The sequence below is a fragment of the Penicillium waksmanii genome (assembly GCF_028829765.1).
Source record: "Penicillium waksmanii strain IBT 27052 chromosome Unknown utg000004l:1.0-5674109.0:1.0-5678898.0, whole genome shotgun sequence".
Lineage (NCBI taxonomy): Eukaryota > Fungi > Ascomycota > Eurotiomycetes > Eurotiales > Aspergillaceae > Penicillium > Penicillium waksmanii.
Window position 1 is genome coordinate 2,772,493 of NW_026643251.1, and position 12,030 is coordinate 2,784,522.

A 12,030-nucleotide genomic window follows, 5' to 3' on the forward strand; every position below is an offset into this window, starting at 1 on the left:
CACCTTTAGCCTAGGTTTCTAGTACAGGATCATGCTTTTGACACGGAGAAGGTACAAATACGTTCTGTCTTCACCTTATGAATACGTTCTCTGAATAGTATATATTTCCTGTTTCTGCTGAATCTAGCACATACGACCATAGGGTGTGGAGAACAGGGCTTCCCGTCCGCTCAGCCGTACTTAAGCCACACGCCGGCAGGTTAGTAGTATGGTGGGTGACCACATGCGAATCCCTGCTGTTGTATGTTTTTGTTATGATTCAATTTTTCCAAGCATGATGAAGCTTGGCAACCTAGGTAGGAAGTTGAGCTCTCACGTATTTCAATGAGTTACAAATGCCTTTAGCGAATCGCCCCCAGCGGTGCGGGTTCGAGCGACATAGGATACGAGCATTTTTTTCGTTCTTCGCAGCTAAGCTCAGACTAATAAAAGAATAAAGTACTTTAACATAGTCACACTAGAAAACATAGCGTTATAGATAGAATACTATGGATTTAGTACCATGTTAAGAAAAAGATTTTCCCAGATAAATAATTAACGAGCGGCCCATCCCCAGCGGCCCGGGGGAGACCCGCCACTTGGCGGCCCAGGCTGACCAGTTGGCGGCAAGGAGCCTCCAGTTGACGGCCCCGAGTGGAGTAGAAATCAAAAACACCTCGTTATGGGGTAGATACCTCACTCACCTTGATCTAAGACTTATAAGTAGCTTCGGCTAAAAATTGGTATCTTCTTCAAATGAAATTTTTCTCGTGTACATATCCAGATTTAGCTAGCCTCGATAGGAGATAATCTATGTTATCCTCACAGTCCGTTAATAGAGTAGCATCTTCCTGATATTCTTGTTCAAAAATATAAAGTTCTTCTCTTAAATTCGGATCAGAAAAATCTCGGCGACTAGGTGTCCTTGCTGCTAGTAGATTCGAATAGTCACTATTGTGTCCTATAGAGTAGTTTGGCCATCGATAGCATCATATTTAAAGCAGTACCCAGTCTATATAGCAGCAGCGTACTAGTATGTTCATTATAAATGAATCCAGCTCACTACACAGTCATTCTTGGAAACACACAGTCTGTATAGGGTATCTACCAGTAATAACAATCATTGAAAATAGAGTGATTCAAGAGGTTCCAAGCCAACTGGCAATAATGAGTCATTAGCCCAGTAGTTACGGTCGGATCTGTGCCTAAGCCCCGTGCCTCGAGTCCTGCATACATGATACCGATAACAGGGTGGATATATGGTAAAATATGTTTAGTAGGCCCATTTCCGTCCCCAGTCTTCTCCGAATTATCATTACTCATCTTTTCTAGGCTGTCTCTATCGAATAAATCCATGGGTTGGCGTTTTTGTCCCACACTGTCCAGAAGCTGTTTTCATCGGAGGTTGCGCGCGAGTTCGCTTACTACTTACCTGAGCATATACCTCAGCATACGCCCAAAAAATCTGACGCATGCCACATTATTTGTACGACTTCGACTATATATCAGACAATATTGTTATTATCCAAGCGCTTCTTCCCTTAAGCCACTATTACTCCTAAATGGTAGAGCAAAAGCATACCCGGCTATGGGTACTGGATTATAGGGAGCAAAGTACAATACTGTGTAAATTCAAAAGAAAGATAGCTCTGGCGAAGTTACGTAATACAAACAGTCTCCTCACTCAGATCCTCGCAAACTCCACCATCTATATCGTTGTAGCAACGACCTACAGATGATCATGAGAATCATGGCAAAGTCTAGCAACGCCAGAAATGGAATAAGACTGTGAGATTGTACTTACCATCCGGGCACATGCAAATATTCTTGGGGAGGCCTTCATGGGGATCGGCCCTATATCGATATTAGTGGTAGATTCCATACACTCTTTCCCGATAGGACTCACGTGTTGTGACAGTGGTTTTTCTCAGAGGCTGCTACAATTCCAGAAACGAGGAAGAAGACGGATAGGTTCAGGGCGAGACGCATTGTGGAAGAGTCAATATTTGTTTCCGTTGGTTGAAGGAAGGTTCAAAAGACTTATTATGGTGTGAGGATCCGAAAATGATATTACTCAGATTGTGAGGAAAAGAGGTACTACTTATATTAGGCTGGAGAAGTCTGATATCATGCTAGGTTACTAGGAGTGTAGGTCGCAGTATAACCTTCAATATAACAAGGGGTACAACTCGCAGAATAACCATTCATACAACCATCCATATAACCCACAGTATAACCCACAGTATAACCCACAGTATAACCCACAGTATAACCAACGTCATTATCTGCAGCATAGCCCGTAGCAATATACGAAGGTAATAACTGCTGCAAGATCTATATAAGTCCAAAAAAATGAATGATTAAATCTTCACAAAGAACAACATTGAACTATATTATTCAAGACTATTTCAAACATCCCATTATGAGACTACTTGTTAACATCGCCATTTTCGCAACCCTACTTGGTGTTGGCAATGCTGTATCAATTCCAACCACTCGCTCCAGCAAACGCCCCCAGATATCCACCCTTGAAGATATTCCCAAGCTTCCAGAGGGTTTTACCTGGGACATCAAAAACCGACCCAAGGGCGATGATACAAGGACCAAAACATCTTCAAAGACATTGAATTCTCGATCTGACGGTCTTCAAAAGCGAGCTGTGACCATAGATTGCTCGGGAGTGAGTGCTAAATAGCAAAATACCGTCCCAGATCCTAGAGTCCAATTTAAGTCAAGTTTGACTAACATTCATAACAGCACTCTGGACACCCTCCTATTTGGGATGACTGCAAGCGACTGGCAGACCAGCTTGCAAACTACAAATCTGATATTTTGGTGGACCCTGGCTATTGCCACCAAGCAAGCTTTGGAACCTGCCTCGCCTATGTTTGCGCCAAGTGCGAGCAGATTACCATAGATTCAGACGATTGGGCTCGGGTTCATCATGCCCTTATTGAACAGTGCGTTGGTAACGGCGAGAGTGGGTATGCCTTCGATCCATCCGCGGACAATTTTGAAGTTGGGATTGAGCACTCCGGAGATGAGTTGCCTCCCTACCAGTGTTGATTAAGGGGTTTACTGGATCTCTGCGCTTGTTTCTGTATTGCTTTGAATGTTTCGTTGCTGTTTTGTGAATGCACACAAGGGGATGAAATGAGATGAACTCATCATTTAAGTATTTATTTCTCTGGTATTTCAATTGAGTTAGCATCTATTACATTTTGTGAGAACTCGAACGGCGATTTAGTAGATCAAATCGGGTGAGACTGAAAAGTAGGCAACTTTGCAGGCAGTTATCGTTCAGAAAGATAGAAGATAAGTGTAATTCAACGGCATTGTACAAAAGCAGATCGTAAAAGTCATCGTTGCTGCGCTCAAAGATAAATCCAAAACTGTTATTTCTTACCAAAAGAGATCTTTCCTCTTAAGAGAGCTAAGAACTCATACAGAAATTGCACATTGATAGGATAAATTGACCTTGAAACACGGGAACTTTAAGTTCCTGTTTCTCAGGTACTAGATCCCCACTTCGAATACTTCAGCACTGTATACTTTGAGCCATCCTTATTTTGATCATGAGACACAAGATTGGCTGTATCATTTGATTTCATGGCTCTGCGAAATGGCGAATGGCCATGAGATGGCTTTGGCTCATCGAAGGATATGGATCCTTTCCATTTGTCGACCATTGCATTCATTACCTTAGAGTCCCAATCCTTGTCCATAGGAATGAAAAGATTATCAGGTGTCCATTCTATTTGAAGTACTGCAGTGCTCTCGGGGATAATTTCCTCAAAGAGTGGAGTGTGGACCTTACAGGTTACATCTCCGCCATATCCAGTTCTGCGTGCAAGTGCTTCGAGATGACCTTTAATAGCAGTGAGATCTTCCTCTTGGACATAGCATGAATTTTGGATAATCCAGCTTTGCTTATGTTAGTTGAATTTCCTTAAACGATAGATTTAGACTGTATACCTTTTTCTCTCATCACCATCACTTAACCATGTCTCAATCCAGCCACGTGAAGTTGCCAAAAAATCACCTTCGGGGTCTTGCTGCTGGCTCCAGGAATGGAATTCATTTTGATCTCTGGTCAAAAGCTTTCCACACTTTATTTTCGCTTCATTTGAGTATTCGATCCGCAGATCAAAGTCGATTTCACTTTGTTCCCCATTCATGTGTACTCCGAGAATCTGCAGCGATATGCTCGGTGGAGACGCTAGCTCTGTTCTCACTAGGTCCTCGAGGTTCTGTGCATCTGTGGCTGCCATGTTGTTATTTCTTGTTGATTGTTGTGAGATATTGAAAAAAGAATTGGAGGAATGGGAGAAAGCGGAAATTAATCAGTTGCGATGTTCAAGAATCAGAGTGGCTGGTCCGGATCTTGGAGAAGATATGACATCGACCCAGAAGATGGTTGTTCAGGTTATGCACAGTGCGGGGCGAGAACTTGAATGAGGCATTTCTTTGTCATGAGGAGGGGTACATGCAGAGTGATGCATATCAATGGGGCGGGTCCGCTCAGCCTCCTAGGTCACCCCGGGCCGGGGCTCAATTCAACGCCGACGAAAACTAAGTCTTGCATTGTCCAGAACTAAAGGGGCAACCCATGTAAAATCACTCCGTGTCCGTTGTCATTGATTAGGTCGCAATCTATGCCTGAAGCCTGAACCTATCTATGCCTGTTGGCTATCATCACGGTCAAAGGAATCATCTATGTTTTGTTTCCGTATGAAATTACCCTTTTCACGTAGCGCTTAATGATGGACTTTGATTGCTTCGATGGTTTGGGTAATCACAACTCGCTTAAGTTGAATACATAAACGTTTTTCTTCCTGGTGAAGGATGGATGATATCATACAGCGACATGTCTCATGTAACATCCAAATTGAGAAAAAGGAGTCCAGCGCTTACTCAGATTCAGCCAATAAAATCTGAGATCTATCGTGACCTTCCAACAGAAATCAAAAAAAGAACAAGATTTGACCAAGTGAGCTTGATAGCCGCCAAGGCCGGTTTGAGGGGCATGTGCGTATTTTGTCACTTTCTGTTGGAAGAATTTAATCCTAGCCGAGGCAGACTTTACTTGAGGAGCAAGTTGGCCCCATCTAGCAGATGCAACCGCCCCCCGCAGCTGTTGCATGCTCAGACGAAGGATCGCTACAGGATCCTTAATCAATTTCCTTGGCACTTGGCAGGGTCCAAATTCTTCTTGTGAGGAGTCAAGGCATATTAAGGAAATACGATTACGAAATAGACTGTTTCATTCCTCCAGGCCCTGGTATCGCTTTCTGAATATTAGGATCACTATGCTCAAAAGGTCAATCAAAAGGCAGTGAATTGACATTGATTCATCTTTCATTGGATAGCATTAACATTGATCCGATCCTATTCACTATATCAGGGGATATGAGAACGCATTAGAGCTTTCTCTGAGCGTCATAACAATACAAAAATGTGACCAGGATTGATAGGGTCGGTATAAGAATAGTTTGCAGACCAATGATGGATGTGGCGCTGCAACTACCAATTGAGTAGGACCAACAGTGAAAGCAAATAACATATTCAGTGCTTCTTGTGGTACTATAATGAGGGCTGAAAATAAGGGTCCGGGATGCGTCATTCCTTCAGCTATGATTTAAATTCTAGGGAAGACATGACTATATGAGTGTCTAATCACTCCACTTCGCCAGAGTGTCTGTATCAAGATATCAACCTTGTTCCAGATCCCTTTCTATAATCATGTCTCATGACAATCAGGCACCGGACATGCTTAGTATTCTCTCCGTGCCAAGCGAAGATATCCTCCAGCAATTCAAGGATCTTTCGAATACTCACCTATGGCCAGGAGATACACCCACACTCAGTGTAAACTCCGAGCCCTTTTCTCTTGACCCAGTTGCCTTTCCCTGCATAGGTAATATTCCAACTTGTCTTCCTCAGTCCATGGAACTCTCGCCCTCTTCCAGCCCTTCCAATTCCGAGAATAAAACAAGCAAACGCGACATCCAATTGAGTTTTGAAGAGGAGCTTCTTCTTACCTTAAGGGACGACAGAAGCAAAACATGGAGAGAGATCAGCGCTACATTCGAAAATGTGTTTGGAAGAAGATACCGTGCTCCAGCTCTGCAGATGAGATATGTGCGACTGCAAAAACGCCTACGTCTGAGTATTGACGATGATGTGTCTGCCTTATTTCAGGCTTATTCACATTGGGTAGATCTGAAATGGGATATTATAAGTGAAAAGGTATGATGGGTAATTGCTACGATATATCAACATTCGATTGTGATAAGTTTCTCATGTTTCATTTCAGATGAAAGACCTGGGCCATGGAGGTCACTGGACTCCGAACTACTGTTCCCATCGGTGGGTGGCTCACCATGCGCCACATCGAGACCTGGATCATTTGGAATAATGAATTTTTACGACAATTTGGTTTTTGATTTAACATTTGATCCTAGCATCCCGCTCAATATTGGGTAATGAGTTATAATCATTGAAGAGGGCCAACCATGTAATATCCATGCTCTGTAGTTTGGTAGTTCTCCGTCGCCGTAGATTGCATGGATTCGCTGTAATTATTCAGAATCGATATCTCCGGCGTCCAATGTGGAGTTTTCGGTGTTAAGATTTTACTCCTTGATGGAGCCAAGCCCGAAATCAATCGACGAAGGACTTCTCCGCGATGAACTTCACCAGTGGGTGCCAGTTCTTTCCATTTGTCTGAATGAGGCAAACTGCTAACAGCGGATGTAAATCTGGTGAAGGCTTTCTCTCTTTTTTTTGCCGATTGACTTAGTGTGACGTGTGTGTCTTTATTCCCTAGTAGTTGATATTCTTTGGTTATGGGGATATCCCTATTTCCATCTTGTCTGATTGCGGATTGACTTAATGTGGCAGATGTGCTCTTATTCCCTAGCAGTTGGTATTGTTTATTTTCGAGGGTATCCCCATCTGCATTATTATGTGAAATTAACAGGGCATGGCTTTCAGTTACCGGCCCTACGCTGTGGTTAGGTGTCCCTTGAAGATACTGCTGAGGATTCTGACAGACATCGCACCGCTTGCGGGGGTTTGCGGATCGTTGGCGACCGCGAACCTCGAGAATTCTCTCTAGCGCAGCAACGAGCAATTCAAGGCGCTTAATATAAGTAAGATTGCTGCCATTACAGTATATTAGGCGCTCAGAATCCATGTTGAATCAATCTTATCAATATAGACAGCATTGAGGCGAGCACATAGCGGATAATTTCGAGAGGGAGATGGCCGTCCTAGAGGACAAAGAGTTTGCTCTTGGAAGAGTTTCCCTTGAGGATATCTCTTCTCGGTTCAAAAGTATTCAAGCCAAGCTCACTCTAACTCGACACAAGGAAGCCGCCCTTGAGAGAATGCGAGAGTCTATCCACTCGGACCTGAACTACTTTGCATATGATGTGTCCAAAATGCAAAAGGAGAGAGAGATCTTGATGGTAATGATCTCCCCTCTACCTCTTACTATGATACCATTCACTATGGCTGATCAAGTACTAACTTATTTTTATGGGAGTTACAGGAGGACCATTTGCGCGGAACGAACTGGAAGAAAAATCATTTCTAGGGATTTTTGCTGGATCTAGGCATCGTTGCTGGGGAATTTTCCATGGGATAAATTCTTTTTTTTTTCCAGGTTCACATCTGGAAGGGAGGGTGGATTTCATTCGTTTTTTTCCGGGAAGGACTTCTTATGGGATAGTTGAATCTACCATTTTCTGGTTGTTCAACACAACCCTCCGGCAGTGGAGCAATATCTCAACCTTGTCCAAGCCAAGTATGTCCCAATCGACCCAGCATTTCAAGAATTCTACTATTTATATTGCGACAGCGTTGCGGAATTACTATTATCCCCTACTGTAAGGCTCCGCCCCTCCCCCAGCGAGGCCATCCAGTACCGATCTAAATTTCTCGAACCTAACAAGTGGCCAGGCAACCACTACGCCTGATAGTATAAGTCCACCAGGGCAGCAGTGTCCCAGAATCACTAGTATTCTCTATACAAATTAGACACAGAATCGTATTAGTGTGAATAGCCTTGGTAGTAATTTTGGAATACTCCAGGGCTGCTAACACTGGGTCCATTGCTATGGAGCACCGTACATGGTCATCATTTAGACTTATAGTACAGTCTAAGATAATCAGCGTCTGTATACTACAGTTGAAGAGCGGCTGACACGAATCGTAGATTGTTGTCATTCCCGAAGGACGGGGCCTGCCGCACGGTTGGGGTGGGTAGACCTTCTTTCTTCTTTCTTCCCCAGTGATGTCGCCTTTTCCACTCCTTCATGCCTATCTGAAACTCTGCAAATCTATTCTTTGAAAATATCCTTGCGACTACACTGCTGCAAATCCGATATCCTTCCCTCGACACGAACCACCATGGCGACCACACTTGACCTGTCAAACGAGTATGCGACTCTGTGAGCAACAACAATCCTACACCGAGCTAGAAAGCTTAGCATCTTTGATGGAACTCAACTAACCACCAGCCCCCCCAGAACCAACAAGCTCCTCGCCGGCTGCGATACCTGGCTCCGCGAAGCCAAAACATTCGCAGAGACCCTAACCCAACAAGGGCTCACCCTCGCACCGCTCGACACCGAGACCGAATGGATCCTCCGCGTGATATACATATCAACCGTGCAGATGAAACTCACCTCCACACCCAACGGCATGATAATCGAGACGGAGCGTCAACTGAGAGACGCCTACGCTGCCATCCATGCCGAAAATGCCGCATTGACGAATGAACGAGATGCGCTTCGCGCCGAGCTCGCCGCGTTGAATGAACAGCAGCAACCCACGGAGGAAATAGTCCCGGCTCGAGTAGTTGAGCCGATGTTCGAGGACGTTGTGAAGTACTGTGGGATAATGCAAGAAGAGTTGCTGAAGCTGAAGAAGGGGTGTGAGCATCTGAATGAGAGGTGATGCTGGACACCTGTTGTTGTTGTTCATGGGGCTGGGGCGCATGGGGTTCGTTATGTACAGCTACAAGTCAGGTTGTTTTGGGGGGGGTTTCGTTCTTTTCTGCTGTCATTAGGCGACTGGTCACCTGTGTGATTTATCTAGAGGTTCTTCGTATGGCTCTTAGCCAGTCTATCTCCTCCTCCTCTTGCTACTACTCGTACTAGTACTGCTATTGGTAGTAAGTGGGCGTGCCTTCCGAAGCGGCTTTTCGTCTGCCTTCTGCACTTTTCTTCCCACATTCACCTCTCCTCCCATACATTTGAATCGATCAATTTCTTTCATTCAACCGATTCAATCGAATACATTCTGTGCATTTCGTCCACTCAACGCCGCTATCATTCGTGTACGAGCCATTTCAACCTCAATATGGCGCCTCCCAAGAACGCCAAGAACAGCAGTGGCCCTGGCTTCAAAAGCACTGGCGGTGGTTCTGGCGCCAAAGCCCCTTCTCAGTAAGAGAGTCAAAACTCAGCCAAAATACCCACCCACTTGATGATTCTAACAGGAAATACTTCCCCCAGGGCAAACAGCTTGCAGCAACATCTCAACGAATGGGTGCAGAAAACCAAGAAACTAGAAGAAACCCTCAACACCGAACGCAAGATCCGCGAAACCGAGAGAAAAGAAAACACCCGGAACTACGAAAAGGTTCAATCCCTGCTGTGCGAAAAGGGTCAATTGAACTCTCAGCTAGCCCAAATGCGAGAGGGGATTATAGGCGAACGTGCTGCCACCGCCAAGAATTACCAGGAGGCCCAAAAAACCCTTGAAAAGCGACAGGAAGAGAGGATCAAGGCCGAAGGCCTTCGTCACCAATTCGCCCTGGATCGATCCTCTCAGTGGGAAATTGAACTGAAAAACGAGGTGCACAATCTTCGAAGCAACAATGTGGCGCTGAAGTCTGAGCGAGAGGAACTTCGAGACCGGATCGTTGAACAGAAGCGTGAGCTGGACATACTTCGAGACCAGATCGCCGGATACAGGCGTGAGATGGACATACTTCGAAACCGGATCGCTGAGCAGCAGCGCAAGAAGGATACACGTCTGGTCGAGATCACCAACCCTATTCCCAAGCTTGAAAACATTCCAATTGACCTTTTCGACTTGGAGAACACATGGATTAAAGCTGAGCAACTCTCTGACGGAGAATTTGACTCGCCGATGCCAGACATTGTGGATTTTCAGGCACTGCGCAACGAGTAGTTCAATTATACCCATTAAGATTGCCTCACAGACCCGGAAAAGCCCATCATTTGATGAATTTGGGCCATTCTTCGACCAATTCTAATAGGGCAATGGTACTTGTGACAGAGACTGTGACCTGTGACTCGCATGAGATGTGGATGACTGTACCTCGAATCTCCTGTGATGCTGAGACTTTAGACCACCCGACTTGATGGCATGTGGAAGGATATCGTATGCTCCGTAGCGTCGAATAGCTTAGCGGTAGTTACTGTATTCAAGCAAAGGCTTTATGACCTAGGGTACTATCTCATTACAATCTCATTACAAACATCATCAGAATATCCATCCAGTTTTCAAATCATCTCTGGCTCTACAATATATTGCATACCTACTGAGGGTTGCCGCTATAAAGTCGCGGCAGCGTACTACTTTCTTCCTTCCTTTCTTCCATCCCACTTCTGAATTTCCCTCCGCTTCCCACCGCTTCCGACCTTCACCTCTCCTTCTTCCAACTCAGACCTGTCTTTCCTTCCACCTGATCAATCCCTTTACCTCAACTCTGCACTTACCTAATTCTGTTTGTTATTTTGGTGATTCGTACACGAATCATCCCAACCTCGCCATGGCGCTGATGTGGAACGGTGTTGTGGATGTTACCAACCATCACCAGTAAGTGACAACTCCAATCCGAATTTCCCACCAACTTCATCGAACTAATAAGATAAAGTTACAGTGCTGAAAATGTCCACATGACGTTCGTCTACCACAATCACATAACCGCAAATCACGACTACGATGAGGACGATCATGACTACGACGACTACGACTGCGACAGATGCGAAAACTACATACAGGAAAAACGACACCTAGAATCATGTCTGACTAAACGCCGGCAGACTATTGAGGCAGAGCAGCAGAAGAACGCCTCACTTACTGCAAGTCTAGCGACTGCCCAGCAAAGCCTTGTCTGTTGCCAGCAGGATAAAGCAGCACTTGAACAGAGATCTGCATCCTACGCGGCTGTAGCGTCTCAGTGGGAGGCCCATTGCAACCAAAAAGTGGGACCTCTCAAAAGCGAGAACATCGAGTTGAAAAGGGAGCGGGATACGTTAAAGACCAAGCTGAATATGGAGCTGAAGACATTGAAGGCAAAGAACACCGATTTTTAAAGCCCTTGAAGTCGAAATCGCCAGGCTAAAAAGTGAGCGGGATGTCTCACGGGCGAAGAACACCGAGCTCCAGAACGAGCGAGACCTTCTTCTTTCCGAGAATTCCGCACTGCAGATCGAGCTGCAGATGGAGAGAGGCCCGTCCCAAACCGAGACTTCCAGCGAGACAATCACGGAAAACATGACCTCGATCGACCTTTTCGAGCTGGAGAATAAATGGGTCGAGACCTCAGGAGGTCACAACGACAACGAATATATGGAAGCACCGGAGTGGAATATCGACACTGCACTGCGCCACCATTGATTCCACTTACGTTGACATCTTTTGTTCTCAAGAAGGGGTTACAACTATAACCAAGGTCAGTCTATTCTCTACCATGTTCGGGCATGGCGGCCCTGGCGCTTCTGGGATGGAGATTCTGACTTTTTAACCCAGCAGGATATGAATGGTTGTACTGCGAATGGGTAGGGATGCTGGGGTTTTATTGACCACTTGACCGGATGGAATCTGAGGGATGGGGTGATATAGCATGATTCTTATTTCGTTTCCACTTGATTTTAAGGTATTATTATACTCGGCGGCGGACGTCGGCTTAGGCCTGTATGATTTATCAAACGCATGGACTTACTCAACGGGAATAAATAGCAAGGACAAATTAGTTTCAAAAGTTATAATATTTGCCATGGCAGACTC

The 12,030-nt window shown here is 45.1% G+C and overlaps 7 protein-coding genes across 7 annotated transcripts; 4 read left to right on the top strand and 3 right to left on the bottom strand.

The window, feature by feature from the left end:
* Positions 1 to 1,637: 1,637 nt before the first annotated feature.
* Positions 1,638 to 1,968, bottom strand: N7481_003836 (uncharacterized protein; the record flags this gene model as incomplete). Its single annotated transcript, XM_057263055.1, has 3 exons — positions 1,638 to 1,708; positions 1,784 to 1,833; positions 1,886 to 1,968. 3 exons carry the CDS (start codon positions 1,966 to 1,968, stop codon positions 1,638 to 1,640), a joined length of 204 nt encoding a protein of 67 aa, XP_057124716.1.
* Positions 1,969 to 2,401: 433 nt separating this feature from the next.
* On the top strand, positions 2,402 to 3,045 carry N7481_003837 (uncharacterized protein; the record flags this gene model as incomplete). The annotated part of the gene is made up of 2 exons (XM_057263056.1): positions 2,402 to 2,659; positions 2,737 to 3,045. 2 exons carry the CDS (start codon positions 2,402 to 2,404, stop codon positions 3,043 to 3,045), a joined length of 567 nt encoding a protein of 188 aa, XP_057124717.1.
* Positions 3,046 to 3,488: 443 nt separating this feature from the next.
* Positions 3,489 to 4,250, bottom strand: N7481_003838 (uncharacterized protein; the record flags this gene model as incomplete). The annotated part of the gene is made up of 2 exons (XM_057263057.1): positions 3,489 to 3,903; positions 3,955 to 4,250. 2 exons carry the CDS (start codon positions 4,248 to 4,250, stop codon positions 3,489 to 3,491), a joined length of 711 nt encoding a protein of 236 aa, XP_057124718.1.
* Positions 4,251 to 5,721: 1,471 nt separating this feature from the next.
* Positions 5,722 to 6,425, top strand: N7481_003839 (uncharacterized protein; the record flags this gene model as incomplete). The annotated part of the gene is made up of 2 exons (XM_057263058.1): positions 5,722 to 6,228; positions 6,303 to 6,425. The coding sequence occupies 2 exons, from the start codon at positions 5,722 to 5,724 to the stop codon at positions 6,423 to 6,425; spliced, it is 630 nt and encodes a 209-aa protein (XP_057124719.1).
* Positions 6,426 to 8,493: 2,068 nt separating this feature from the next.
* Positions 8,494 to 8,928, bottom strand: N7481_003840 (uncharacterized protein; the record flags this gene model as incomplete). Its single annotated transcript, XM_057263059.1, has 2 exons — positions 8,494 to 8,543; positions 8,673 to 8,928. The coding sequence occupies 2 exons, from the start codon at positions 8,926 to 8,928 to the stop codon at positions 8,494 to 8,496; spliced, it is 306 nt and encodes a 101-aa protein (XP_057124720.1).
* A 546-nt stretch (positions 8,929 to 9,474) lies between these two features.
* N7481_003841 (uncharacterized protein) lies at positions 9,475 to 10,185 on the top strand (the record flags this gene model as incomplete). The annotated part of the gene is made up of 1 exon (XM_057263060.1): positions 9,475 to 10,185. The coding sequence occupies one exon, from the start codon at positions 9,475 to 9,477 to the stop codon at positions 10,183 to 10,185; it is 711 nt and encodes a 236-aa protein (XP_057124721.1).
* Positions 10,186 to 10,916: 731 nt separating this feature from the next.
* N7481_003842 (uncharacterized protein) lies at positions 10,917 to 11,336 on the top strand (the record flags this gene model as incomplete). The annotated part of the gene is made up of 1 exon (XM_057263061.1): positions 10,917 to 11,336. The coding sequence occupies one exon, from the start codon at positions 10,917 to 10,919 to the stop codon at positions 11,334 to 11,336; it is 420 nt and encodes a 139-aa protein (XP_057124722.1).
* Positions 11,337 to 12,030: the final 694 nt, after the last annotated feature.